The sequence below is a fragment of the Panthera pardus genome, unplaced genomic scaffold (genome assembly GCF_024362965.1).
Source record: "Panthera pardus isolate Hobbes unplaced genomic scaffold, ASM2436296v1 HiC_scaffold_2, whole genome shotgun sequence".
NCBI lineage: Eukaryota > Metazoa > Chordata > Mammalia > Carnivora > Felidae > Panthera > Panthera pardus.
Window position 1 is genome coordinate 617,985 of NW_026526765.1, and position 24,040 is coordinate 642,024.

The window sequence follows — 24,040 nt, forward strand, 5'->3', positions numbered from 1 at the left end:
CCCAGAGCCTCCTGCCCCACCCCCTGCCAAAGCCCGCCCCCGCCAGCTACGGTGCCCCTGGGCGGTGCTCCAGGGTCCTCCCCTGCGAACGGGGTCCTCCTGGCTTCCCTAGAACAGGCGTCCCGACCGGGGATGGCCTGGTGAGGCGTCTGGAGCTGCCCTCCGTAGAGTCCGCACAGGACCGCCGGTCCACGGAGGGCCCTGCCCACCCTCGTGGCTGCTGGTCCCAGGGCCTCGCGCTAGCGGGCGCCGTCCCGCCACGTCCCCACGCGGCACGCGCCCCTTCGAGGGCTCCCTGGCGGAGGCGGCGGGCGGGCCGCGACGCGCTGCGGGCGGCGGCCGCGGGGGGCGCTGCGGGGGCCGCGCGTAAAGCCCGGGCGCGGGCGGGCGCGCGCTCTCAGAGGGAGCCGGGCCGCCGCCGGCGCCTCCCCGTCCGCGTTCCCCCCCCCCCACCCCGCCCCGGTGCCCGGTGCCCGGTGCACGCGCCCCCCCCCCCCCGCGGACGCCCGCCCCGCCCCTGAGCGCGGGGCCCCGGGCGGCATGGGGAAGTGTCAGTCCAAGCGCGGCGAGCGAGGCCACTCACCGGCCCCCCGCGGCCCCCCGCGCCCCAGCCGTGCCGCAGCGCCCCAGAGAGAGAGCCCCGAAGGTGAGCGCGCGCGGCTGCCGCCGGCCGGGACCCCGAGCCCAGAGCCCGCGGGGTGCGGGGACGCCGCCGCGGGGGCTCCGGGAGCGCGCAGGTCCCACCCACCCGCCACCCCGACCCCAGCCCCTGAGCCCCGAGCCCCGGGGCGCGCGGGGATGGGGGTGGGCGCGCCGGGCGGGGACCCGGCTCGGGGCTCGGGGCTCAGGGGCTGACGCGCGTCTCCTTCCTCCTCGGTGCCTCGTTTCCCGCGCGGTCGCAGGGGACGGCTTCGCGGTGTCCGCGTACGCGAGTGGCCACAAAGGGGCTGAGGAGGCAGAGCGGCGCGTCGGCGGCAAGCAGGTAGGCGCGGGCCGGGGAGCGGGCGCCAGAGTTGTGACCCCTGGTCCGGACCTGCGAGGTGGCCCGCCGCCGGGGTGACCCCAGCTGGGCCCAGAGCCCGTCCCTGCCCAGCCTCTGAGTCCCGGGCTGGGGTCTTGTGGCAGCAGGGCCTCAGGATCCCAGCTGGAGGCGTCGGGGGCGGGGGCCGGGCATCAAGGTGCTTTAGGGTCAATGGCTCGCACTGGGGTTTGAGACCACCGCCCCTCCCGTCTGTGGGGCGGGTGGCCACTGGCCTGCAGGGAGGCTCATGGGAAAGCCAGGCTCCAGATGCGACAGCCAGGGGCCCCGACTGTGGGCTCAAGACCCAGCCGTCGGGCAGAGTGGGTTTGAAAGGCGTTGGGTCTAGAAGCAGACAACTGTCCCTGCCTGGGGTACTGGGGGGACCTTGAGTAAAGTAGACCCACAGTTTGGAGTTTGCAGGAGAAGGTGGTCCCAGCATCGGCGTGAACTGGGTCCCTGTAGAGGGCCACCCCAGGTGGCCGAGGCCCCTGCCCCTGTCCTGCCTGCCCCCACACCCCCAAAGTCCACGGCAGGCAGAGCGCATCAGCTCCCTTATTTGAAGGACGTTCTTCTGGCTGTTGCTAAATAAAAATTCCACGTCTGTTTAGACACTTGTGCAGCGGGGGTCCTGAGAAAGGGCTCAGATGTGTCCTGAAAAGGAGACACCCTGGAGTCACGTTCGTGCTCTCTGGGAGTGCCGTGAAGTAGGGAATGCACCTGAGGGCATTTTCTGGTACCTCGTAATAACGCTGGATGGACGTGTGCCCCTCCGTGCAGGGGACCAGACAGCACTGCTGGTTTCTGCCTTTTTCCCTCGTCAGAGAGGTGCCAGTAAGGGGCTGGGGCCTCGTCAAGGCTCGGCCGTCCCGCATGTGGTCAGTCAAACGTCACCTGCCCGTAACTTCACATCGAGGTCAGGCCTGGGGGCGTGGGCGCAGGGCCTGGCTCTGTGCGCTCAGGAGGTCTCTGGGCGAACGCACTCACTCGTTGGGAACGTGGCAGTGACACACGGGGCAGTCCCAGCACCACGCGGCCTGCTTCTGCTGGGCCACGGGGCTTGCAGAGAACACGCTGTTGCCGACGAAACACGGGACTGGGACTGGAATGGCCCTCCAGGCCCACGGGTCCCGGGGTGGCCCTCCAGGACAACGGGTTCCGGAAGGGCCTGCCAGGCCCACGGGTCCCGGAAGGGCCCTCTAGGCTCCGCTGTGATCTGAATGTTTGCGTTCCTCCGAAGTCTGTTTGTTGAAGCTTGGCCCTGGGGTGATGGCGTCAGGTGGTGGGGCTTTGTCAGGTCACGTGGACAGAGTGCCTGTGACAGCGTTAGTCCCTTAGAAGTGGCCCCACAGAGGTAGGTCCCTGTCCCATCTGCTGTGGGAGGACACCCGAGGAAACACCATCTAAGGATCAGAGAGAGGCCCCACCAGACACGGAACCTGCCGCCACCTCGACCTTGGGGTTCCGGTGTCCAAAGTGTGAGGACTGAGTGTCTTTACAAGCCCCCAGCGTGTGCTGTTCGAGTCGCCCAAGCTGATTGGCACAAGCAGGTGTCTCGACACCAGGATACGGGAAGAGCAGAATGACCCGAAGGACGTTTTAGCTTTGAAACAACAGCGTGGCTTCTACTGTGTCTCCCTCGTTTGGCCGCGGGGATGTGAGCCTTTGGCACCAGCCTCAGGTTGACCCGCTGGCCCAGGTGTACCTCACTCCAGCACTGGTGTCCTTGCGGCCACCGCGTCCCTGAACGCAGCCTGGGCGGCTCTTGCCCAGCACGGGCTCGGACCCTGGAAACTGCTCGTCAGAGACATTTGGGGGTCGGGTCCTCCGTTCCTCCTGTTTACGGCTTGGCGTCCTGCTCCCTTCTGCTCTGCGCCGTCCAGCCCTGCCCCCCAGGGGTGCCCGGGGAAGGCCAGCTGGAGTGTTCAGCGCGCTCCGGGGGGACACGCGCCTTTTCTGCAGTTGGTCAGCGGTTCCGTGCCGACCGAGCTGCCCTGTGTGGTCACCAGAACTGTGGCGAACCACCTGGTGGAAATTAAGTGTGTGCCCGCCTCCTGTCACCTGTCCCCCTCTTCCCCCAAAATAAAGGACATGAGGTCGGTTTTCCCCCATTTAACGTCCGTGCACCATGCTGGCCCCAGGTGCCTACTTAGCACATGTCTAAAACACTCTTGTAAATATTAGCATTTTCTAGGCAGCTGAACCGCCTGTGTCCAGGTCGGGAACGGTCTTCCTTGTTGCTTCTGGGAGACGCTACGGTTTGACATTGGCAGGACCTGTCTCCTCTGCCAAGTGCCCCCCGCGGGGCCAGGCTGTGCCGCGTGACGTTGGGGTGCTGGCAAGTGCCGCCCAGAGGACCCCGGAAGGGGGTCCCGCGGGTCGTACATGCAGGGCGTTATGAGGAACGAGGGCAGCAGCACCAGAAGCACTTGACGGTGCTGTTTCTAAAGCGGGGGCACAGCCTTCGGGCGGCAGGGTGGTGGTTCCAGGTGGTTCCAGGTGGGGACAGCCTCGGGGCGGCAGGTGAGGACCAGGCGAGGCCGGGGGCCAGGGCAGAGGACCCCTCCGTGTTGGCCGCGGTGGGCCGGGGTCTGGCCGGCAGAGCCTGTCCCCCGTGCCGGACCGTGGTCGCAGAGGCACTTCCCGGGGCTGCTGGTCTCCCGAGAAGCTCCCAGCAAGCTGCGGGAGACATGGCAGGTGTGGCCGCCCGCCCCGGGGATAGGCGGGCTTGTGACGGCTCGCGTCCTCATGGGCGGCGGCTTGAGGGAGCGTGGAGCCTCCTCATCCACAGGCGCCCTCGGGGAGCTTCAGAGAAGCACCAGGGTGGTCCCCACACTGGGAGCGCCGTGCCGGGGTCTCCGCACGAAGTGAAGGCAGGACCCACAGCGGCCCGCAGGCCACACGCCCGTCTCGCTGCTGAGCGAAGCCCCGAGTGTCAACCCCGAGTGTCCATGCTGCCCTGTGGAGCCATGGGGCCGCCGGATGGGCCAGCCGGTGCCAGCCGGGGACAGGGTCTGGGGCCCAGAGAGGAATGTGAGGTGAACACACCCACGTCTGAGCACCGATTTCCTTCCCCTGCACTCGTGGGCTCCCATGTGAGCATCTGAGGGGCCCGGCTGCCCCCGCTCTTCTCAGGGAAACCCCCCTCGGCCCCTCCTGCGCCCCCTTCTCCCCCACTCCCTCTCCTGTTCCTTTTCTCTCAGGCCTGCTGGAGGCCCGCTGGCCTGTGGGGAGGCCCAGCGGGCCCTGACCGTCTCGGGGTGCGGCATCCTCTTGGTCCTTGGGGACGCCCACATGTGTGTGCTTAACCCAGGAGGGGCCAGCCCACTGCTGTGGGGTCCCTGGGTCCCCAGGTGAAGTTTGGAGCAGATCAGCCCCTGACCCCAGCAGGAGGGTGTGGGTGGTTCTTCCTGAAGGAAGCTGGACCCCCGGTCTTATGTGGGCACCGGGCGCCGGGTTCCACATCTTTCCGGAGTCGATTGATAGCTGATCAATGTAAGCACGTGCTGGGAATGCCTTAGAATGAAGTATTTTCTTTTATTTATTTTATTTTTTGAAGTCTGCTTATTTATTTTTGAGAAGGAGCGAGCGAGTGAGCAGGGAGGGGCAGAGAGAGAGAATCCCAATCAGGGTCCGCGCTGTCAGCACAGAGCCCACTTGGGGCTCGATCCCACTAGCTGTGGGGTCATGGCCTGAGTCGAAACCAAGAGTCAGAAGCTCAACTGTCTGAGCCGCCCAGGCACCCTAGAATTAAGTATTTTAAAATAATCATATAAAAAAGCAGCCTCGGGCTACCCGTATTGGCTGCTGTATCAAACTGCCTAAAACCGCGGACATTTATTCTGTGCTGGTTCGGGGTGGGAGGGGGGGAGTCCGAAACCAGGCTGTCAGCCGCGCTGTGCCTCCCTGGTGGCTCTGCGGGACGGTCCTTCCTGGTCTCCTCCAGCTCCGGGGGCAGCCGGTGTCCCTGGGCTTGTGGCCGCAACAGCCCCATCCCTTCCCAGGTCCACACGTGGCCTCTTCCCGTGTCTCTGTGTGTCCCCTCCTCTTCCTACAAGGACACCAGCCACTGGTTAGAGTCTGCCCGGATCCAGCACGACCCCATCTTAACAGACGACATGTGCAAAGACCGTGTTCTCCAATAAGGTCTCGATCCGAGGTTCCAGGGAGACGCGGGTTCCGGGAGGCACCGTTCCGCCCGGTACAGCTCCACGACGTGCCAGGTTGGAACGCGCTGCTTTCCTCATTGGCCTAAAAGGGACTAGCAGCAGCCGTGGGTAGCAAAGCTTCCCGTCGAGGCTGGTGCGGCCTTCACACTAACGCGTCAGCAGAGGCCCTTGTTCTGAGGCCGACCCGAGAGCGTCCACACTGAGCCACAGCTGAATAGCTGTTTCAGGATTTGCTGATCCCAGAACGAACCTCTAGACTTGCGTTCTCTGAGCAGGAACACTGAGCAGTGCTGGGCGCACGCAGACAGGCCTCTGGTGTCAAGACAAGCTCTCGGCTGCTGAGGCACAGCAGTCGCGCTCCCCAGACCCCTGGTTGGCCCCATCTGGGTCAGCTTTAGGTTCTTCCGCCGCCAGCCTGGAAGGGAGGGCGGCTGGCAGGTGGGCCCTCCCGGGGGGTCTGTTAAAGGGATCGTGACATAGTCGCTTTGCACCCGGAGCAGCTGGCGTTGACTTGGGGCCAAGTCAGGGGTGTGGAGCTGTAGCTGGAGGAGGGAGACCTCAGGAACCCCCCGCAGGCCAGCAAGCCCCTGGGCCGGGCAGACCCTGAGGGCGCTATGCATCCACAGGCACCAGCGTCCCCAGGTGGCAAGGACACTCTCCAGCCAGACCACCCGCAGGATGCAGGCTCCTCCTTCTCTCCATGCCAGCGAGCAGGCCCCGTCCCCCCGCCTGTCCCACCTTCACCCCGTTCCTCGGGAAACCCGCCAGCTCAGGCTCTTGATGTTGAGGGTTAGCATCAGCCATTTCTCCCCGCCTCTGCTGTGACCTGCTCCCCACGCCCCGCCGCCCACACACATCTGCGACCCGCCCTCCACCTCGGAGCTGAAGGGGCTTTGGGGACACAGGGCTGATGCCAGCACCTCCTCAGGGAGGAAGATCTGAGAGGCTGACACCCCTCCCTGCGTCTCACCTCTGACCTTGCCCAGGGGCACCCGCTCTGCCCCTGCCTCCTCCCTGGTCCTGCCCTAGGGCCTTTGCACGTGCTGCCCTCTGCCTGGAAGCCCATCCCCACAGCTCGGCTCCCCGCCTCCCCGCCTTCAGGTGTCTACTCACACGTCACCTTTTTGGAGGCTTTTGAGACCCCTGCCTGGAACCTTCAGGCCCTCCCAGGGGCTGGGCTGGTGCTCCCCAGGGAGACCATGGGCCTTCAGAGGCTCAGTGCTGCCTCCTTTGTACAACTTGACCCCAGGTGCAGGTACCCGGAGCATGGGGTCACTCGCCTTCAACGGGAGAGCCGCACCGTCCAATTTCCACGCGAGGCCAGAGCCATCGTTCTGGACGCTCCACCGTGTGTGACGGTGACCTGTCGGAACGGAGAGCTGGCTTGTGTCAGGACCCTCGCGGGGGCTGCCCCTCTGCTGAGAAGCCCGGCTAAGACAGGACGCAGGTCCTCACAGGGACCCCACCTGTGTCCTGTGCTACCCCTGCAGCCTCGGGGCCCCGCCGGCAGCCTTTGTCTCCGCTCCAGTCACACTGGGTCCCTTCTGTCCCGCCTGCTCTGCTAGCTGGAGTTTGCCCGCGGCGCTGGGCAGCCCATAGCAGCCGGAACTGGAAGGATCTGTTTTCCTTTCATTCTGCGATGTCCTCCGAGGAGAGTATATCTCGGCCTGAATCAGAGAAGGGAAGCCACATACCAGCTTTAACACCAAAACTGACCTTGGACATTATGTTAGCGCGGCCGCTAAAGCTTCTCGGAGGACTCGGATTCCGAGCACGGCCAGGACTCAGTAGCCCTCCCTGCCGTCGGGAAGGTGAGGCCACCAGACTTCGTCCCCGAGCCCCCGCCGTGATGGCAGGACCCTCCCCAGACCTGGGCCTGCCTGTAACCGTGGGTCTCGGGTCCCAAGCCTGTGTCCTTCTGGGACTTGGCCTCTTGCAGGAGCTCAGGGGCAGGGGAGGCCCAGTGTGGCTCTCCTTACCTTCTCTCTTCCTCAGCCTGACCCTCCAGAGGGTCCCCTGCAAGCAGCCCCTCAGTCCTTCCTTCTCTGTCATCTGGGGCCTGGACAGCCAGCCCTCCTTCCAGCGCCTTCCACTGTGCTCCCCAAAGCTCACCCTCCTCTCCACACACTCTGGCCTGCAGCCCTCAGCCCCCAGCCCCCAGTCCCCAGCCCCCAGCCCCCAGTCCCCAGCCCCCAGCCCCCAGCCCCCAGCCCTCAGCCCCCAGCCCTCAGCCCCCAGCCCCCAGCCCGCAGCCCTCAGCCCCCAGCCCCCAGTCCCCAGCCCCCAGCCTCCAGCCCCCAGCCCCCAGCCCCCAGTCCCCAGCCCCCAGCCCCCAGCCCTCAGCCCCCAGCCCCCAGCCCCCAGCCCTCAGCCCCCAGCCCCCAGCCCCAGCCTGAAGCCTCCCTCTGAAGGCAGTCCCACCTGCGCCAGCTCCCTGCCCACTGTGTGGACAGCCCAGGCTGTCGTGGGAAGGTTTCAGGCGGTGCTGACCTCTCTCCAGACCCGATGGTTCGCTGCCCGTTGGCTGTGGGACTCTGGCACGTTCTTCGCCTCCTGCTGGTGAGGTCAGGGTTTCACGCTCAGTGTCGGGAGCAGGACGGTGCCCACAGCCCCATCCTCTGGGCTCCTGGCCTGGGTGACCGGCACCCCGTCCCGGGGCCCGTCCACTCTTGCTCCTCGGGGTCTCTTCCTGCCCCCTGGTAGCTACATGTCAGGAGTGTCCATCAACCTTGCCCGGCCCAGGAGCATCTGTCCAGCTGCCTGCCGGCCTTGTCCCCCAGGGCTGTGCTGGGCCTAAACTCCTGAGGTGTCTCCCCAGCCCTGTGCCCACGCCCTCATCTACGCAGGACGACTGGCTGGCCACCCTGGGCCCTTGTCTCCCTGTCACTCAACAGTTCCACCAGCCTTGGTCTCCACCAGGCTGAGACCCTTGTGTCCTTGCCACGCATACCCCTGCAGGCCCCGGCTTCCCACTCAGCCTCTGCCCCTTTGCTGCCTGCTCAGCCAGGTGCCCGCACCCCTGCACAGGAGCCTCCCCACGCCCCCAGGAGTCTGAGTGTAGCCGGGTCTTTTGTGGTCGTGGACCCCCCTGCCTGGCCTCCCACCGCCCCAGTGTGGCTTCTGGCTCAGCCCTGCCCGCGGACATCTGAGTGCCCCTCGGCCCAGCTGGGCTTCTGAGGTTCTGTGGGCCCTGTATCCCTGTGTCCCCCCAGGTTCCCTCTGCACTCCGGCCTGCCCTGCGCTCACCAGGCCCTGGGGCCCCTCCTGGGAGGACGGGCACCTGCTGTCTCATCCTGGGCCTCTGCAGACCTGCTCCTTCTCTGTGCTTGGCCACAGGCCCCTCTGGGCAGGCTGAGCCACGGAAGCTCCCGGGCCCCTCCCGGTCTGCAGACCTCATCCAGTGGAAGCACACAGGCATAGAGTGATCTGTGTGCTCTGGGGTGGGGGTGGGGGGTGCTTCAAGACTGGCCTTCACTTGCCCGGGTCCTGGAGTTGTTTTCTGGGCATAGAACAGGGTTTCCAGAAAGATCTCAATGCAGCGATCGTTGCTTGGAGGGATTCCCAGGAAATGGGGAAGAGCGCTGGAAGCCAGCCCCACGAGAGGCCCAGGCAAAAGCCGCTCTGCAGGGGGACACGAGCCAGCGGTCCGTCCGTCCATATGTCTGTCCAGGGCTCTTGGTGGCTAACTGCCCCCTTCTTGCTCCTTGTAAGGAGACGGCCACCAGGCAGGTCCTGGACCGGCCCAGGTCACGCCCCAGGTCACGCCCCAGGTCACGCCTGAGCGTGTCTGTCTTCCACATGAGCGTCGACATGTCCTTCCCGTGGAACCCCACGAGGACCTGTTGTGGCAGCGTGAGATGGCCACCAAGACGAGTGACAGGTCTGTTGTGTCACGGGGCCAGGGGGGCGGTCAGAGAGCTGGTCACGCCGAGGGGGGGCAGAGAACTGGGAGCATAGTTCGGCTTGCCGTCACGTGGGGACCTCGGCAGTGACGAGGCGCACAGGCCGGCTGTCTGCTGTGCCCCCAGAGGAGGCATGCGTGTCACCTGTCAGGCTTCGAAACACCTCGGTAACCGTGCATCGGTGTTATTGGCTCTTTGGCAAACCTGTTTGCTTATCTGCACTCGGGAGCCTCTTTCCTTGGCGGGGGACGGCCAGGACCCTCTGCTGCGGGCTCTCTCACGCTCAGGCCCACAGCACACTCCGCTGGCACGTAGGCTCTCCCCCCTCCTGCGTGTGCACCGTTCGGGGTGTGGGCTCCCACCCCCCGCGTGTGCGCCGTGCGGCGGGGGCTGGGGTGTGGGTGGAGCCTGAACCCCATGGTCCCGCGGGCATGGGGTGGAAGGGGTAGACGTGGCTCGGTGCACGCTGCCAGAGACACGAGCGTTCTCTCCAGGCACCTTCATAGGCTGGCTGTGGAGGTTGCAGCTTTTCTCCGACCGAGTGCCCGAGTGGAGGCCCAGACCCGGTCCCCTGAGGGGCTGTCCCAAGATGTCCTGCAGGGCAGGGGCCACCTTGCACACACCCTTTCTGCCCTCTGCTGCCCGTGCAGCGGCCTTCGTCATGGGGCCCGGGACCCCTCTCTGTCTGGCACCTGCTGGCACCTGCCTTCTCATTCTGCAGAGCGCCCTCCACAGTGTGACCCAAAACATCCAGACACCAGGTTCAGACCCGGGACTTGAACCACAGCACAGGAGGAGCGGGGCTGGGCACCGGCTGTCCTCCCTCTGCCTGCCTCCGGGGCATCCAGCGTGGGGGCACAGGGCCCTTGACAGCCCTTGCCTGGAGGCTGAATTTGGGAGCAGGGTGGGGCCCGGGCCTAGACAGCCGCTCTGCCGAGGGCGCCGAGGTGAGGGTCACGGCAGTCGACTCCTAGCCACGATGCAGCAGGTCAGACGTCAGGGCCTCCGGATGTGCAAAGTGGGCCCCACTTTCGGTCCTGGCCTGAAGCCGCTCACTGAGGCCTTGGCGAGGCAGGATGGCCGGGCGGGCCAGGGTCCGGCTGGCTCTCCCTGTGGCCTGGGGAGCCTGCACACGTCTCCAGGCCTCAGTTTCTCCATCTGTAGGTGGGGGCATGGGACTAGGCGCCGTCCAGTAGCACTGGACTGGCTGTGCCCACACTGCCCACAGGGGTCACCCTCATGCTTGAAACGTGGCTGGTGCAACAGAGAAATGGGTTTCTAATGCGGTTCCATTTGAATACGTTGAAATTTAAATGGCCACGTGGCCGTGGCCGTGGCTGCCACGTGGACAGCACAGCCCCGGGAGGCTGCATTTGGGGTGCAGCCAACTCCGTGTCCCCTCCCTCCGCGGCTGGGGTGGGTCACGGCGGTTTTCATGTGTTTCAAGGAGTCGTCAGCCAGATCAGTGTGAGAGTGCGATACGGGTGTATACGCCCTGCTCACGTGTGTGTGTGTCGCGGGCTTGGCTTTTGAAATTGTCAAGAATCCTCTTAGACGAAAGAAGGCCAATCAGACCGTTAGCACTAGCGTTTCTGTGGTTTACCTTGTGCGGTGTGCAACACGTTCTCGACACATAAATGTGGAAACGGGGGAGTGCACAGGGGAGTGATGTGCCCCGTGCCTCACGGGATGAGGGAGAGCCTCCTAAAACGAGGGCAAATTGATTGGGAACAGGGGCTGCCCTCTCTCCCTAGAGACGAGGAGCGAAGACGGCGAGTGGCTGGGCTGAGGGGAGGCACCAGGGCGAGATTACACGCACGTCGCGCTGAGGGCCGCGCAGGCCCGGGGACTGGGCTGGCCGGAGGCGCTGACCCAGCTGCCCGGAAACCGATGTCACAATGGAGGGACTGCGTTTGCCGTCCTGCCTCACACAGCAGGGAGACTGCACGGGGCACGGAACACAGCGACCGTCAGACGACGCAGCGCAGGGCGGTGACCCCTGGGAGGCACGGGGAGCAGGCGCTGGTTTCCGGGTCACAGCGTAGAAGGAGGGAGCGGGGACACCGGCAGAGGAGGGGCCGCCCGGAGAGCGGGGGCAGGGGGTCCCCGCGGGTCCGGGTGGGGGCCGACCTGCACGGGTGAGAAGCTGGGAGGAGCCGCCGGGAGCGTGTAGGCGGCTTGTGGGGTCCAGACAGGTGTGGGAAGTCAGGTCCCCTCGGCAGCGCACCCGGGCTGGGCCGTCGGGGGACGGCACGGCGTGACAGAACAGCGCTGTGCCCCCACAGAATCCAGCCCGACCCGCAGCGTGCGATCGACATTGCTCGGTCTTGTGAACGATCGAGACCTCACGACCGTGACCTGAAGAAAATCCATCGGCACAGGCTGAGCCATAACAGGGCTGAGAAACAGCCCAGAAGACGCGAAAACGGTGACACGTCTCACGTGTTCACGAAGGTAGAGGAAACGTCACCGGAGGTGGGAAGTGCGGACGCACGTTCTAGACGGGAGCAGTGTCCCAGTGAGCAGCGCGCAGTGGCGGGCAGCGTCAGTGACCTCTCCGCACGGGAGGCTAGCGCCCGGCCAGCGGCACCGTAGACGTGGGCCAGGACGGAGCACAGAGGGGGGCCTGCACGGCCGTGTGCGCAGAGCGCCGGGGGCTGCGGGACCCCGTCCTGGTCCGACGCGCCTAGAGAGCGTAGAAGGAGGAGAGCGGCGAGGATCTGAGGAAATACGGCCCCAGATTTTCAAACGTAATAAAAACTCTAAACCACAGACCGAAGGTGCTCCGTGCCTTCAGGCAAACGAAGAAAACTGTGCCAGGATGTCTGACAATCCAATTGCTGAAAACCAACAAGGAGAGAAATTTTAAGGCGGGCAGAGCAAACACATCTTTCAGTCTCGTGGCGGGAGGGCGGGGGGGCCTTGCAGCCCCTGCCGACACCTGCAGGCCTCGCCTACGAACTCTGGACGCGACCCGTTCACTGCAGCGGCAGGGTCAGGACCGCCCGTCACAACAGTCATTTCCCCCTTCCGCAGAGGGGAAACCAAGGCACGGTAGGGTTAGGGGATTGCCCGGGGTCGCGCTGCGTAGAGCCGTGCAGCCGGGACCCAACCCAGGCGGGCCCCGCGCTGCTCACGGGCTGCGGGAGTCAGACAGCGGGGTATGGGGGGGACACCAGATGGGGTGAGTCCCGGGCCAGAGGGCAGTGTGACCAGGCGACTGTGCGGATCCCGTCATCATCCTGGGAACCACTGCGCTGTGTCACCTGACCAACGGCCCGGCAAGCATGTGTCCTGCACTCGGGGCTCGTCCTTTGCTCTTGCAGTTCCCGGTTCTGACTCCAGATCGTTGCTTAACGAAGACGTGTGCAGGCCTCCTTGAAGGTGGGAGGGGTGCGGGCACAGGAGGGGCATGGCCGGCACGAGCTGCTCCCTCTGAGCTCAGGGGTCTCCCCAGAGGCTGGGGGGGGGCCGTCCGTCCCTGCCGTTCATGGGCTGTGTTTGCACGTGACGCGAGCAAGAAGGTTCCAGAGGAAGAAACAGTGCGTATCACCTTTCCCAGAGTAGCTCAGTCCTCAGGGTCGTGTGCCGGAACCAGATAGGAGCCCTTCAACACTCCCAGCCCGTTCTCTGCTCAGCACACGGACTTCACAGAACAGACGGCACCTTCTAAAGTAAAAAACAAACAAACAAAAGAGACCTAAAATCCATGGGTTCTTTTCCAGCTTTGGGATTAGTCTTCCGGTGAAATGGAAACATAAGGCTTTAATACAAATGAAAGAACGGGAGAAGTCAGGGTTCCCGGGGAAGATTCAGACAGAGGGGAGCCGGCTTCTGGGTCTGCACTTTATTTATTTATTTTTTTAACATTTATTTATTTTTGAGACAGAGAGAGACAGAGCATGAACGGGGGAGGGTCAGAGAGAGAGGGAGACACAGAATCTGAAACAGGCTCCAGGCTCTGAGCTGTCAGCACAGAGCCTGACGCGGGGCGCGAACTCACGGACCGTGAGATCATGACCTGAGCGGAAGTCGGCCGCTCAACCGACTGAGCCACCCAGGCGCCCCTGGGTCTGCACTTTGAACCTGGTGCATTAAACCTTGTCTACACAGGACTGGCCTGGGGTGCAGCCGCTTCCCAGGGGGATGGGGGGCTTTGTGTTGTGTTTTTGGCCTCTGGCCAGTAAGCTCAGAGGACAGCAGCAGGAAATGGAAGGTCAGTCACCCTTGATTTTCTTTTTTCTGGGAAATTATAAATCATTAACTCTGAAGACAGAGACAGTAGCAGGCGTGTTTGGGAGAAGAAAATCGAGTCTGCAGGTCAGCTGAGAAAAGTGTTCTCTAACCTTTAATGTTAGACTGAAAACAGTTCCCGGATGCTAACGTCCCTGGGGATGATTTTAGCATATTTATGGCCCCTTCTCAATTATCTGGGATAGAAGCGTGTGTGTGCATGTGTGTGCATGTGCATACCCGTGTGTGCGTGTGTGTGTGCACAGGAGATACCATCCCACACGTGTATATTCACACATATGTGTCCTCTCCCCCCAACATCCCCGTGCACTGGGGCCGGCCGCTGGGCTGTGTCTTCCGCGGCGTGTCCTGGGTTGACGCTCCTGTCCCCCGTGCTGTGGTTTCTCAGCCATTCCTGCCACACGCTTGGCAACCATTCTCCAGCAAGGTCCAAGCGAGGGGTCCTCGGGGACAGTCTCAGGGTGTTTTCTGGGGGGAGTGGGTGCTATTAACCTCTAGAGACCAGGGGAAGCGGGGCATGTAATGCATTCTGTGTCTTTTCTTAATAAAACAAGCAATTTTATGGCAAGCCGTGTTGGGGATGAGACAGAGCGGAACCATTTTCGTTGTCTGACCTCATTTGGGGAGTAAGTTCCAGCAGAGAGCTGACGTGTGAAGAGACAGACACATTTATTTCGGGTAATTTGGTCCCCAAATTACCGGGTTTCTAGACATCAATTCCAGATTTGGTGATTACAAAGTCTGATGAAGCAGCCCTAACCTAGAAGCACTGATGGACAAAATCCGGAAAGGCCGCTCTCAGATCTGGAAGCCTTGTCATTGTGAAAGAAAGAACCAGAAGCTGTCTGCACCGCCTGCGGGAAGCCCGCCCGCCTCCCCGGGAGCCTTGGTCTCAGGGTCCGGAGTCCTGAGCGGGGCCCCCGGGCCTCAGCACGCGTGTCGGAATCATCAAGCCCGTGAAGCCGCCGTGTCATATCTGAAACTGTTTAGCTGCGGAAACCGAGAGGCGCACTTCAAAGCCGCCCGAGGCGATCCAGACAGACTCGCTGGCCGGTCGCCGCGAGGTCACACTCCACCCGATGGCGGGTCTCCGCCTTCCTGCCTTCCTCTCGTCAAAACAGAGTATGGGGGCAATGCTACCCCGGGTCCCGAGGCGCGTGTGGGCGGACGCGCCCCCAGACCCCCAACCGCCTCGGATTCCTGGCAGGCAGGTGTGGGGGTTCTTCTCATTCAAAGAGCTTTGGAGGCCCGAGCCCTCACGGGACCGCGGGCTGGGGCTCCTGTCCCCCGCCACCCCTGCAGCCTCCCGCCCTGGCCCTCGTCCTCCCCAGGGCTCTGCACTCTTGACCCTTGACTTGGCCTCGCTCTCTGCCTTTCCCCACAAGGCCCGGGTCTGCGTGCTGAGCCCAGACTCCCCACCTCTTACCCTATGTCAATCCCGCCCCGTGTCCTGAACCCCGAGAACCCGAGCGTGAGGCCCCCACCACCCGCAGCGCTCGCCGGGCCTCTGCCCTGCACCCCTCGGCCTCCCCTCCTGGGCCCGCAAACCCCCATCTGCCCTGTCACTCCACCGTCTTCCACCACACGGTAGGCAGCTCCTTGCCTGGCCTCCCACCCGGCCACCCAGCACCCAGGGTGGCCCCCGTCGGCGGGATTAACCCGGGGGAGGTGGTCCTGGGGGCTCCTGACGCTGCGGCCCTTGGTCTCTGGGAGTCCCGTGGCCGGTCAGCGGTGCCGACGGCGGGAGCCACGCGCTGGAGGCTGAGAGGGCTCCTTCCCGTCCAGCCACCCGAAGACCCTCCCTGCTCTGCTGTAGAGCCACCTGCTTCTCCGGTCACCACGTCCCCGATGGTCAGAAACCCTGCTGGCTGGTCGGCAGCCCCCAGCGCGGGGTGGAGCTGGTGTGAGCTGGGCCACGGTGGCGGGGAGCAGGTGGTGTGGCCGTGGAGGGGCCGGGAGCCCTGGACGTGCCGGTGGGGCCTGCGAGGAGGGACCCCTCTTGTCTCCGACTTCGTGGGGATGCTTGAACAGCACCTTCTAGAAGGTCGTGAGGGGCCACCCGGCATTTCAGGCCACCCTCCCCTGAGGGTCTGGGGAACCCCAGTGGCTGTTATGCCAAGAGCATCTGGTTCTGGAAAATGCCAGCAACACACCTGCCCGGGGTCCCTCCCTCCCCTCCCCCATCTCTGTCTTCCTCTCCCTCCCTACCCCCACCCACCTGTCACCCTCGCCCACCTCTCACCCCTGCCTGGACTCCCCATCCCACCTCCCTCCCACCTCGTCTCCCAGTCCTGCCCCTCAGAAGTGGAAGCAGCCTTGACCTTACATTTGAGGAACAGGCCAGTGTTTCCAGGACCCTAGAGGCTCCAGGGCTCCAGGTTGGGAGTCACGAGGTGGCTGTGAGGTGCACTGAGTGGACCATTCTGCCTTGTAAAAGTTTTTTAACATTTATTTATTTTTGAGAAACAGAGACAGAACGTGAGCAGGGGAGGGGCAGAGAGAGAAGGAGACACAGAATCCGAAGCGGGCTCCAGGCTCCGAGCTGTCGGCACAGAGCCCGATGTGGGGCCTGAACTCAAGAGCCGTGAGATCATGACCTGAGCTGAAGTCGGACGCCCAACCGACTGAGCCACCCAGCTGCCCCTAGTTCTGCATTTTTTTAACACAAAAGAAGGGGCAGTTCACAGGGCAGCAGCTGGCAGGGGCGAGGTGGAGGGAGGCACGCGCCCACCGCTCACCGTGGGTCCCAGCAGCCCAGCCCTCCGTGGAGATGCTGGATTCTTGTCACAACAGAACGTGCTCAGGTCCTTGCTGTCACTCCTCTGGACTCAACACACAGCCAGCATCCGGGGGAGAACCCATCTCTCAGGCAGGCCCAGAGCGTTGTCTTGGGGAGCAAACACACAGCTGTCCCTTCCAGCCGACCCGCCCCCCGTTTCCGGTCGCAGCCTGGCTTTGAGGCGGAAGCTGAGCCTCCCCTTTGTGCTCAGGACGTTCTCACCGTGGCCTTGTGTTTACAGCAGACCCATGAGATCCTTCCAGAATGCCCAGCATTATTCCACAGAGAGCAGTTTTTGAGCCCACGCTTTAACAGGTTGAGAAGGAAGAGGTCTTAGAAAAGCGGTTTTCCTCAGGGTATTTCCAGGAGTCAGAGAAATGGGTTTCCAAGAAAGACGCTGAAATCTGAAAAGTAGACTCCTCCTGGGGGGATTGTTTGCATAACCCCAAACCCCCACACCCCCATGGCCTTGACAGGAGCTGGTCCCGGCCAGGACGTGCACGTGACCTCTCAGACCTAACACCATGGGGTGGCTGGCCCAGCGTGGCCACAGTTCTGGTGGCGTGGGGGTCCCCCACAGGAGAAGGATGCCTGAGCGAGGTTCCCCCAGGGGTGGGGGATGACGTGGGGGTCCCCCAGGGGCAGAGGATGGCGTGGGGGTCCCCCAGGGGCAGAGGATGGTGTGGGGGTATCCCCAGGGGCGGAGGGTCCTGGGGATCCTTGGAAACACGTGGCTGGACCTTCTGGCTTTTCAGGGGAGGCCGGAAGCTTACTTTTTTCGTCCAAACTCCCAGTGTCTCTGCACCCATGGGCAGCGGTGGGGGCATCTGGCAGGCCTCCCCTGGGGAGCTGGGTTCTCCTGGCCTCCTCCAGGGCCTGTCCGGTGAGGGGCCACTTGCTAGGGAGGACGAGGAGCTTAGGAGTCTGAGCTGGGGGCGGTGTCAGCAAGAGACATGGCCTCTGGGGGGGAGCGAAGGGTGTGGACAGGCTGTCGCCGCTGTGGCAGGGGTGGGGGCACCCTGGCGGGCTGGGGAGGGCGCTGCTGTGGGAGGTGAGCCCTTGCTGGGACTCCCAGAGGGGCAGATGTTTACGCCCTCTTCTTGATGGGACCCCGCCATCTGGGATTTGGCCCCTTGGGGTCCCCTGGGCAGGGCCCGCAGCACATCTGGCCAGGGGCTGCGGTGGGTTTGATGTGTCCCAATCCAAGCTCTCTGCCCCCCTCTTTAGCCAAAGCAGCACAGATTTAAGGGCGTCTGTGTAACCGGGACGAATCTGTCTGAAATCACCAGTCGCAGGGACAAGAATCGCCACTTCCCCACAAAGGCCCCTGGGAGGTTCGCTGGTTCCTGGGGTGGCCAGTTTCCACACCATCTTGGGGCCCTTTTGATTCAAGGAGGCTTCCCCGGTCACGTCTGGTGTTTCCTTCTCCACGTTGTTTGCTTCTGTGAATTATTTATGCAACTCCCCGAACTTCCATTCAGTAGCTTTCCTGCCGAAGCCGCTGGGATGTGCTAAGGATCTTTCCCCATTTTTCCGTAACTGGCCTTGAGATGGGCTACGGGGTCCTCTCACGCCGTCCGGCTGCCCCAAACGCCCTCCCCGCCGCCGCCCTGGGCTCTGGCAGCCGAGGGGGAGCGCAGCCCGGCACCTGTGCCGGGCTGTCCTCTAACAGCAAAGGCTATGCTGCGGGCTCAGGCAAAGGCCATGCCACTCGACCCGGGCACGCGGGGCGCATTCTACAGCAGCCTCTGCGCGCACAGGCAGCCACACCTTCCGGACACGGTGCAGTTGCGTCCGGATGACCCCGGGGGGTGGGGGCTGCTTTCTAAAATCTGAAGCTCAGTGAGGTGTGGAGAGGTCATATCTCTCAGCCGAGAGCATACGACAGCCCGGGAGGCCGGCGTCCGGTTCGGGTGCCCAGGGCTCGTGCCTGGGTCTCTGCTGCTGAGCTGTGTCATCTGGCTGTCCTGTTGCTGTCGCAGGAGCTGCTCAGCGGGGACCTGCAGGAGGGACCTTTCTGGGAGGACCAGTGTCCCCTAGAGGGTAAGTCTCCTTCCCCGAACCTCATCGATAAGCCTGACCCAGGGCACGAGCAGGAACTGCGCTCAGAACGAGCTGAGCCCCTGGCGACGGAACAGCCCGCCTTGGCATGTCCCTGAAACCCGGGCAAACCCAGGGGGCTGTCGCAGGTGCCACTGTCCCCGGTCTGAAAGGCAGTTCGGCCTTAAAATATACTTCGAAATAACACTTCTCTCGGGGCTCCTTGCGTGGCTTAGGGGACTTGGGTTTTGGATCTAGGGATCTGAGCAAAAGCTGGAGTCACAAGGGCCTCTGACCTTTTATGCGTCTGGATCCCCATGAGCCGGCGTGCAGGTGGGATGGCCAGGCTTTGTATAAAAGCCATTTGGCAAATCCAGGGTCAGGTCTGGGTCTGACACCCTGTGTCAGCAGAAGGCTGCCAGGAACGGTCAGCCGGGAAATGTTGACTGGCCAGAGTCCCGGCCACAGTGGGGTGGTCCGCCCGTGGAGCGTGACAGGTTATCATCAGATGTGCATCATGTGGGGTATAAGGAGGCTCGCCAGCAAGGCTGCCTTCAGAGGGGCTCCGAGACCCTCCTAGCCGGGGGCTCAGGCCCTGAGCACGTCCCCCACTCCCACCAGCACGGACACCTGCCAGCAGGTGCTAAGCCAGGACAGGCCTGAGCTCCTCTCCCAGAGAATAAACGAGCCCAGAAACGAGCGCTTGACTCGTTTGGCGACTGGGTGCTTCCCACTGACGCTCAGCACACAGGCATCCCCTGGGTCCTGGAGTCCAGGGGAAACTGGACCCAGTAGATGGGGAGAGGGGGCATCCTGGGCTGGGCCCGGATGGTGCTCCTGCCCCCCTCGGGCAGGGACCTCCCTGTCCTGGCCCTGCAGGGGGCCTCCTCCCCTGGGCTCCAAAGTCACTGCTGCCAGGGGTGCGGGGGGCAGAGGCAGGAGGGTGCACCTGGTTAACCCTGGTGAGGGCCGCCCCGCCCTCCTCACAGGTCCCTGGTGCCTCCTTGGGGGATGGGCTCTCAGCTCGGACCCTGATGGAGGGGACCAGAGGCTGGCAAGGACTCCAGGGCTCCCTGGCCACACCTGCCGTACCCCTCTGCCCCACCCGGAAAGGACCCTTCCCAGCCTTCTCCTCCCTCCAGTGGCAGTCACCCCTGAGAAAGCCGAGGGCCGAGGCAGCGCAGGACAGCTCTTTGGCGTGCTTGATGGAGAGAAAGCAGCAAGCCGCGAGGGCCCACGAGGGCTGGGCAAGAGGCACCTGAACATCGATGTAGGCCTTTGCTCCTCCCCGCCTGCCAGAAGGTCCTGGGCTGGGATGATGCTCCCCCCTCAGGAGGTCCTGGGCCCAGATAGTGCTTCCCCCCCTCAGGAAGTCCTGGGCCAAGATGCTGCTCCCCCCTCAGGAGGTCCTGGGCCAGGATGATGCTCCCCCCTCGGGAGGTCCTGGGACAAGATGCTGCTCCCTCGTCAGGAGGTCCTGGGCCCAGATAGTGCTTCCCCCCCCCAGGAGGTCCTGGGCTGGGATGGTGCTCTCCCCTCAGGAGGTCCTGGGCCAGGAGGTCCTGGGCCAGGATGGTGCTCCCCCCTCGGGAGGTCCTGGGCCCAGATAGTGCTTCCCCCCGTCAGGAGGTCCTGGGCCAGGATGGTGCTCTCCCCTCAGGAGGTCCTGGGCCAGGAGGTCCTGGGCCAGGATGGTGCTCCCCCCTCAGCAGGTCCTGGGCCCAGATAGTGCTTCCCCCCCTCAGGAGGTCCTGGGCCAGGATGGTGCTCTCCCCTCAGGAGGTCCTGGGCCGGGATGGTGCTCCCCCCTCGGGAGGTCCTGGGCCAGGATAGTGCTCCCCGCTCAGGAGGTCCTGGGCCCAGATAGTGCTTCCCCCCCTCAGGAGGTCCTGGGCCAAGATGCTGCTCCCCCCTCAGGAGGTCCTGGGCCGGGATGGTGCTCCCCCCTCAGGAGGTCCTGGGCCCAGATAGTGCTTCCCCCCCTCAGGAGGTCCTGGGCCAGGATGGTGCTCTCCCCTCGGGAGGTCCTGGGCCGGGATGGTGCTCCCCGCTCAGGAGGTCCTGGGCCCAGATAGTGCTTACCCCCGTCAGGAGGTCCTGGGCCAGGATGGTGCTCCCCCCCTTTAGGTGCCCCCCCATCCCAGGAGGTCCCGACTTAACGGTTTGTGCCTGCCCGCCTGGAGTGGGGGAGGGGCTGGTGTTGGAGGGCAGGCAGGGCCCAGGGCCTAGGCCCCCCCGTGTGGGGTGAGGACGACCCTGCCTGCCTCCTTCTGTCCCGTGTGCCCTGCAGGTGCTCCAGTGCGACGTCTCGGTGAAGGAGGACAACCGTCAGGAGTGGACATTCACGTTCTATGGTTTCGACAACAATGGCAAAGCCACCAGGGAGGTGAGGTGCCAGGCGGCCCCCGGGGAAGGCTGGGACAGCAGACACACAGAGGTTGCCCCCTCCCCGCCTGCCCTCTCAGAGCCCTGCCCTGCAGGGAGGCGGGGGGGGGCCGGACCTTTCCCAGGCGGCCGGTGAGGAGGGTCAGGGCTGGGGGGCAGCCGAGAGTCCCAGGGGCTCCCCTCTGCTGGCCTGTGCGTGCAGGACGTGTTTGGCTTAAAGAGCAAAATTTTGACAGTTTATCTGATTCCTAAGTCTTTTGAACATAGAGTCAGTTTCAGATGGAAAGGGTCCCAGAGATGCGATCCCAATAACAGCAGGGCCGTCCCAGGCTGCCCGGTGCACGGGCTGGGCTAAATTCGGGGGCACAAAAAGGCCGCTGAGACAAGCTCTGTGGGCGTCCCTGGGTCTGCGTGGGAGGCCGTGTGAATCAGGCAGACGGCCCGGAGGCAGCAGAGGGCCGCCCGCCCATCTGCCTGTGCCGGTGACTTGATGGCCGTTCTCAGGACGTGTCCAGCCTGATGCACACCATCTGTGAGGCCGTCGACGCCTCCGTCAGCCACTCCTCTGGCAGCAGCAGGACCCTCCGTGTGAAACTGACCGTCAGCCCCGAGTCGTCCAGCAAGAGAAAGGAGAGTCCTCCCCCAGGCCAAGGTGAGGGGCTCCCCTGCTCGGACACCCCCGAGACCCTGCTTTAGATGGCAGCCACCTCCTCCTTCTAGCAGCCTGTCCTGCGCACCCCGTCCCCACGGCGCGGACTGCTCACTTCCTGAGCCTCTGGTTCCCCGTCACCTCTGTGTACCGTCAGTGCCCCATCCCCGCCAAGGGCAAGCTGTCTGTTCAGTAAACGAGTGAGTGAGTGGGTGACTGAGCGAGTCAACGACTAAGCGAGTGAAGGGTTGCCCCCCCCCGCAGACCGGGAGCCCACTCACTGCAGGACTGAGGGCGAGCTCAGCGAGGACCCCCAGGGGGCCGAGAAGAGGCTGTCGGCACATGTCAGGTGAGGGGGGGGCTCTGCCTCTGGGGTGTCCTCAGTGGGAACAGCTTACTCACCCCTGCCGCCCGCAGGCCTCAAGGCTGTCCCCTCCGGACAGAGCCACCGAGTCAGGCATCTGGGTGCGGAGGGTGGGATGCTGGCTGAGGAGCCCGGGCACTGCCCACCGTCAGGGTGAGGGCACCGTCTGGGGGCCCCTCTGGCGGCTGGCGCTCTGCTGGAGCTGAGCACGTTCGGCGTCTGAGTGCTGGGTGAGGTTTGAAGGGCAGTGGTGGGTTGGCCTTGGACCCTGCCTCTGACCTGCTCTGGCGCCCGGCGGTCCCACGTGGTGTCTTGGCGGCCGGGCTGTGCGGAGGTCCCACGGCGGTGGCCCGATCCCGACGGCAGGCTCTAGCCGGGAGGACACTGGAGCCCCCGGAAGTTCCGAATGGGGTTCCCAGTGGTGCTGCTGGGGTCTTGTTGGGGTCCCCGGGGCTGGCTGGGGACCCGGCCGTCCTCGAGGGCCTTTCTCCCGTTCCCCTCCGGGGCAGTGGGTGCCGGACAGAGGCCCCTTGCCTGGGATCCGGAGACCACCCGGCCCAGGCGTCCCCCAGTCCCCCCGGGGCCTGCTGTGGCCCGTGAGGCAGCAAGCACTCGGGCCCTCATCCCCACGGTGCACGCAGGAGGCCGGGCGCCGACCCCCACCCCTGCTGTGCACGGGGCCCGTGCCGCGTGGACGAGAACAGGGAGCGGAGGAACCACTACCTGGACCTGGCCGGGATCGAGAACTACACGTCTAAGTTCAGACCCGGTAGGTACCGGAGACCAGCGCTCGGGGTCTGAAGTCCTGTGTGTGGACGCCCCGGGAACAGGAGCCCCCTCCCCGCAAGGGTCCCGGGTCCCTGCGACAAAGCTCACGACAGTCCCGCATCCAAACGTGGGCGTCCCAGTCAGGTGTGTGGGGTGTCCCTGCTCCGGTGTGAAATGTCCCGGGCCCCGCAGAGGTCTCGCAGGGTGTCCTGCGTCCCAGGCCTGCGCAGGGTGTCAGGGGTGGGTCTCAGGGGTGCCCCGTGTCTGCAGGGTCCCCGCCGGCACCAGCCAAGCAGGAGCATCAGGGCAAGGCCGTGCACCCCCAGAGCAGGGCCCACTCGCAGGAGGCGGACGCACACGATGCGCACCACCACAGGTCTCAGCCGCTGGCCGACGACCCCCCGCCAGCTGCAGACCCCGCCAGGGCCCTGGACGCGCAGCCCCGCCTGAAGGGGCAGGACAAGCAGCCTCTGAGGTCCCCCAAGGGCTCAGGGAGGCCACCTGGGGCGCCCGGCGGAGGCAAGCCCGGGAGAGCCTTCGGCTCCCACCTGCCGGCGGCCCCGGCCCCCGCCCCCCGGGACGGCCAGCCCCGCCCCCCCCAGCCCCCGCCGCAGCTCTACGGCCACAAGCGCTACCAGCAGAGGGGCAGGGAGGGCCACTCGCCCCCCGAGGCGGTGCTGGAGCACGAGGGCGTGCGGGGCCCGCCACCCCCGCTGGTGGGGGAGGGCTATGCGGTGCCCGCGGTCCAGCGCCACGAGCACCACCCATCCTAGTGCCAACCGCGCGCACCGGCCCCGGCGTGGGCTCCGCGGAGGTGGCGCCGATGGACCTGGTGGGGAGGGCCTCCTTTGCCCCCCGCCTCCCCACGCCGTGCTGCCCACAGAGGCCGTGTCCGCACGAACGCGTGGGACGCCACCGGCGTCTCAGCTTTGAAGCTACTTCGCGTGACCCGTAGACACCCTCCGCCCCTCCGCGGGTGGAGAAACACAGCCGGTATCTACTCTTGTTTGTGATTCCAGACGAGGCCCCTGTGGTGCTGAAGGGGCTCCGCTCGGACGCCACACGTCCGGTGTGGGCTCCCTGTTACGTGGCCCTTCCTGTAATCTGTTCACGAGGAAGTCCAAAGGGGGCAGCGGCAGGGGGGTGGCCGCGCGGGACGGGGCGTCGTCAGGAAACGCGGCGGCGGGGCGGGGAGGCCAGGCAGGGCCGCGGGGCTGCAGGAGGGGCCTCCGGCATCTCCGCGGACACAGACGTGGACGGCAGGCCGGCCCCTCGTGCTTGGTGGGCGCAGACCCGAAGCGGCGTGGCGGCAGACCCGGCCTCCGCCAAGTCCCCCCCCCCCCACCCCCCCGGGGAAGGCATGATCCCCATTCCCTCTGGGCGTCAGGAGAAGGGCTGTGGACCAGCAGGAAGTCTCACCCCGCCCCAGCGCTCCCACCGAGGCAGGAAGTTACTGCTCCTTTGTTCTGGAGAGGCACGCCGACTCCCCGGCAGCTTGCGTGTCTGTGTGGGTGGCTTTCACTGGCCTTCGTGGCACCGTTGTTGAGGATGAAGCGTTAGTGGTCGACGCGTGAGGTCCCCCCTCAGGCACAACGAAAGCGTGTGCATTTGCAACACGTCGGGCCCCGTTTGCGATCGAGATCTTCCGGTAGATACGGGCAGACCGCCGCCCCAGGCAGCGCGAGGCTACAGGTGTGCGGAGCCGGCGGGCC

At 64.8% G+C, this 24,040-nt stretch overlaps 1 protein-coding gene across 1 annotated transcript; it reads left to right on the forward strand.

Moving 5' to 3' along the window:
* Positions 1-472: 472 nt before the first annotated feature.
* NKD2 (NKD inhibitor of WNT signaling pathway 2) lies at positions 473-23,658 on the forward strand. Its single transcript, XM_053906845.1, has 9 exons — positions 473-646; positions 903-982; positions 18,105-18,165; positions 19,305-19,432; positions 20,453-20,548; positions 21,052-21,199; positions 21,461-21,545; positions 22,202-22,329; positions 22,599-23,658. The coding sequence occupies exons 1-9, from the start codon at positions 541-543 to the stop codon at positions 23,099-23,101; spliced, it is 1,335 nt and encodes a 444-aa protein (XP_053762820.1). The 5' UTR covers positions 473-540; the 3' UTR covers positions 23,102-23,658.
* Positions 23,659-24,040: the final 382 nt, after the last annotated feature.

Bases quoted from the DNA above. Each gene is read 5' to 3' on its own strand.
- NKD2 (XM_053906845.1), top strand. From the start codon at position 541: ATGGGGAAGTGTCAGTCCAAGCGCGGCGAGCGAGGCCACTCACCGGCC. The intron at 647-902 runs GTGAGCGCGCGC...GCGCGGTCGCAG, and splicing joins CCAGAGAGAGAGCCCCGAAG to GGGACGGCTTCGCGGTGTCC. The intron at 21,546-22,201 runs GTGAGGGGGGGG...CGGTGCACGCAG, and splicing joins AGGCTGTCGGCACATGTCAG to GAGGCCGGGCGCCGACCCCC.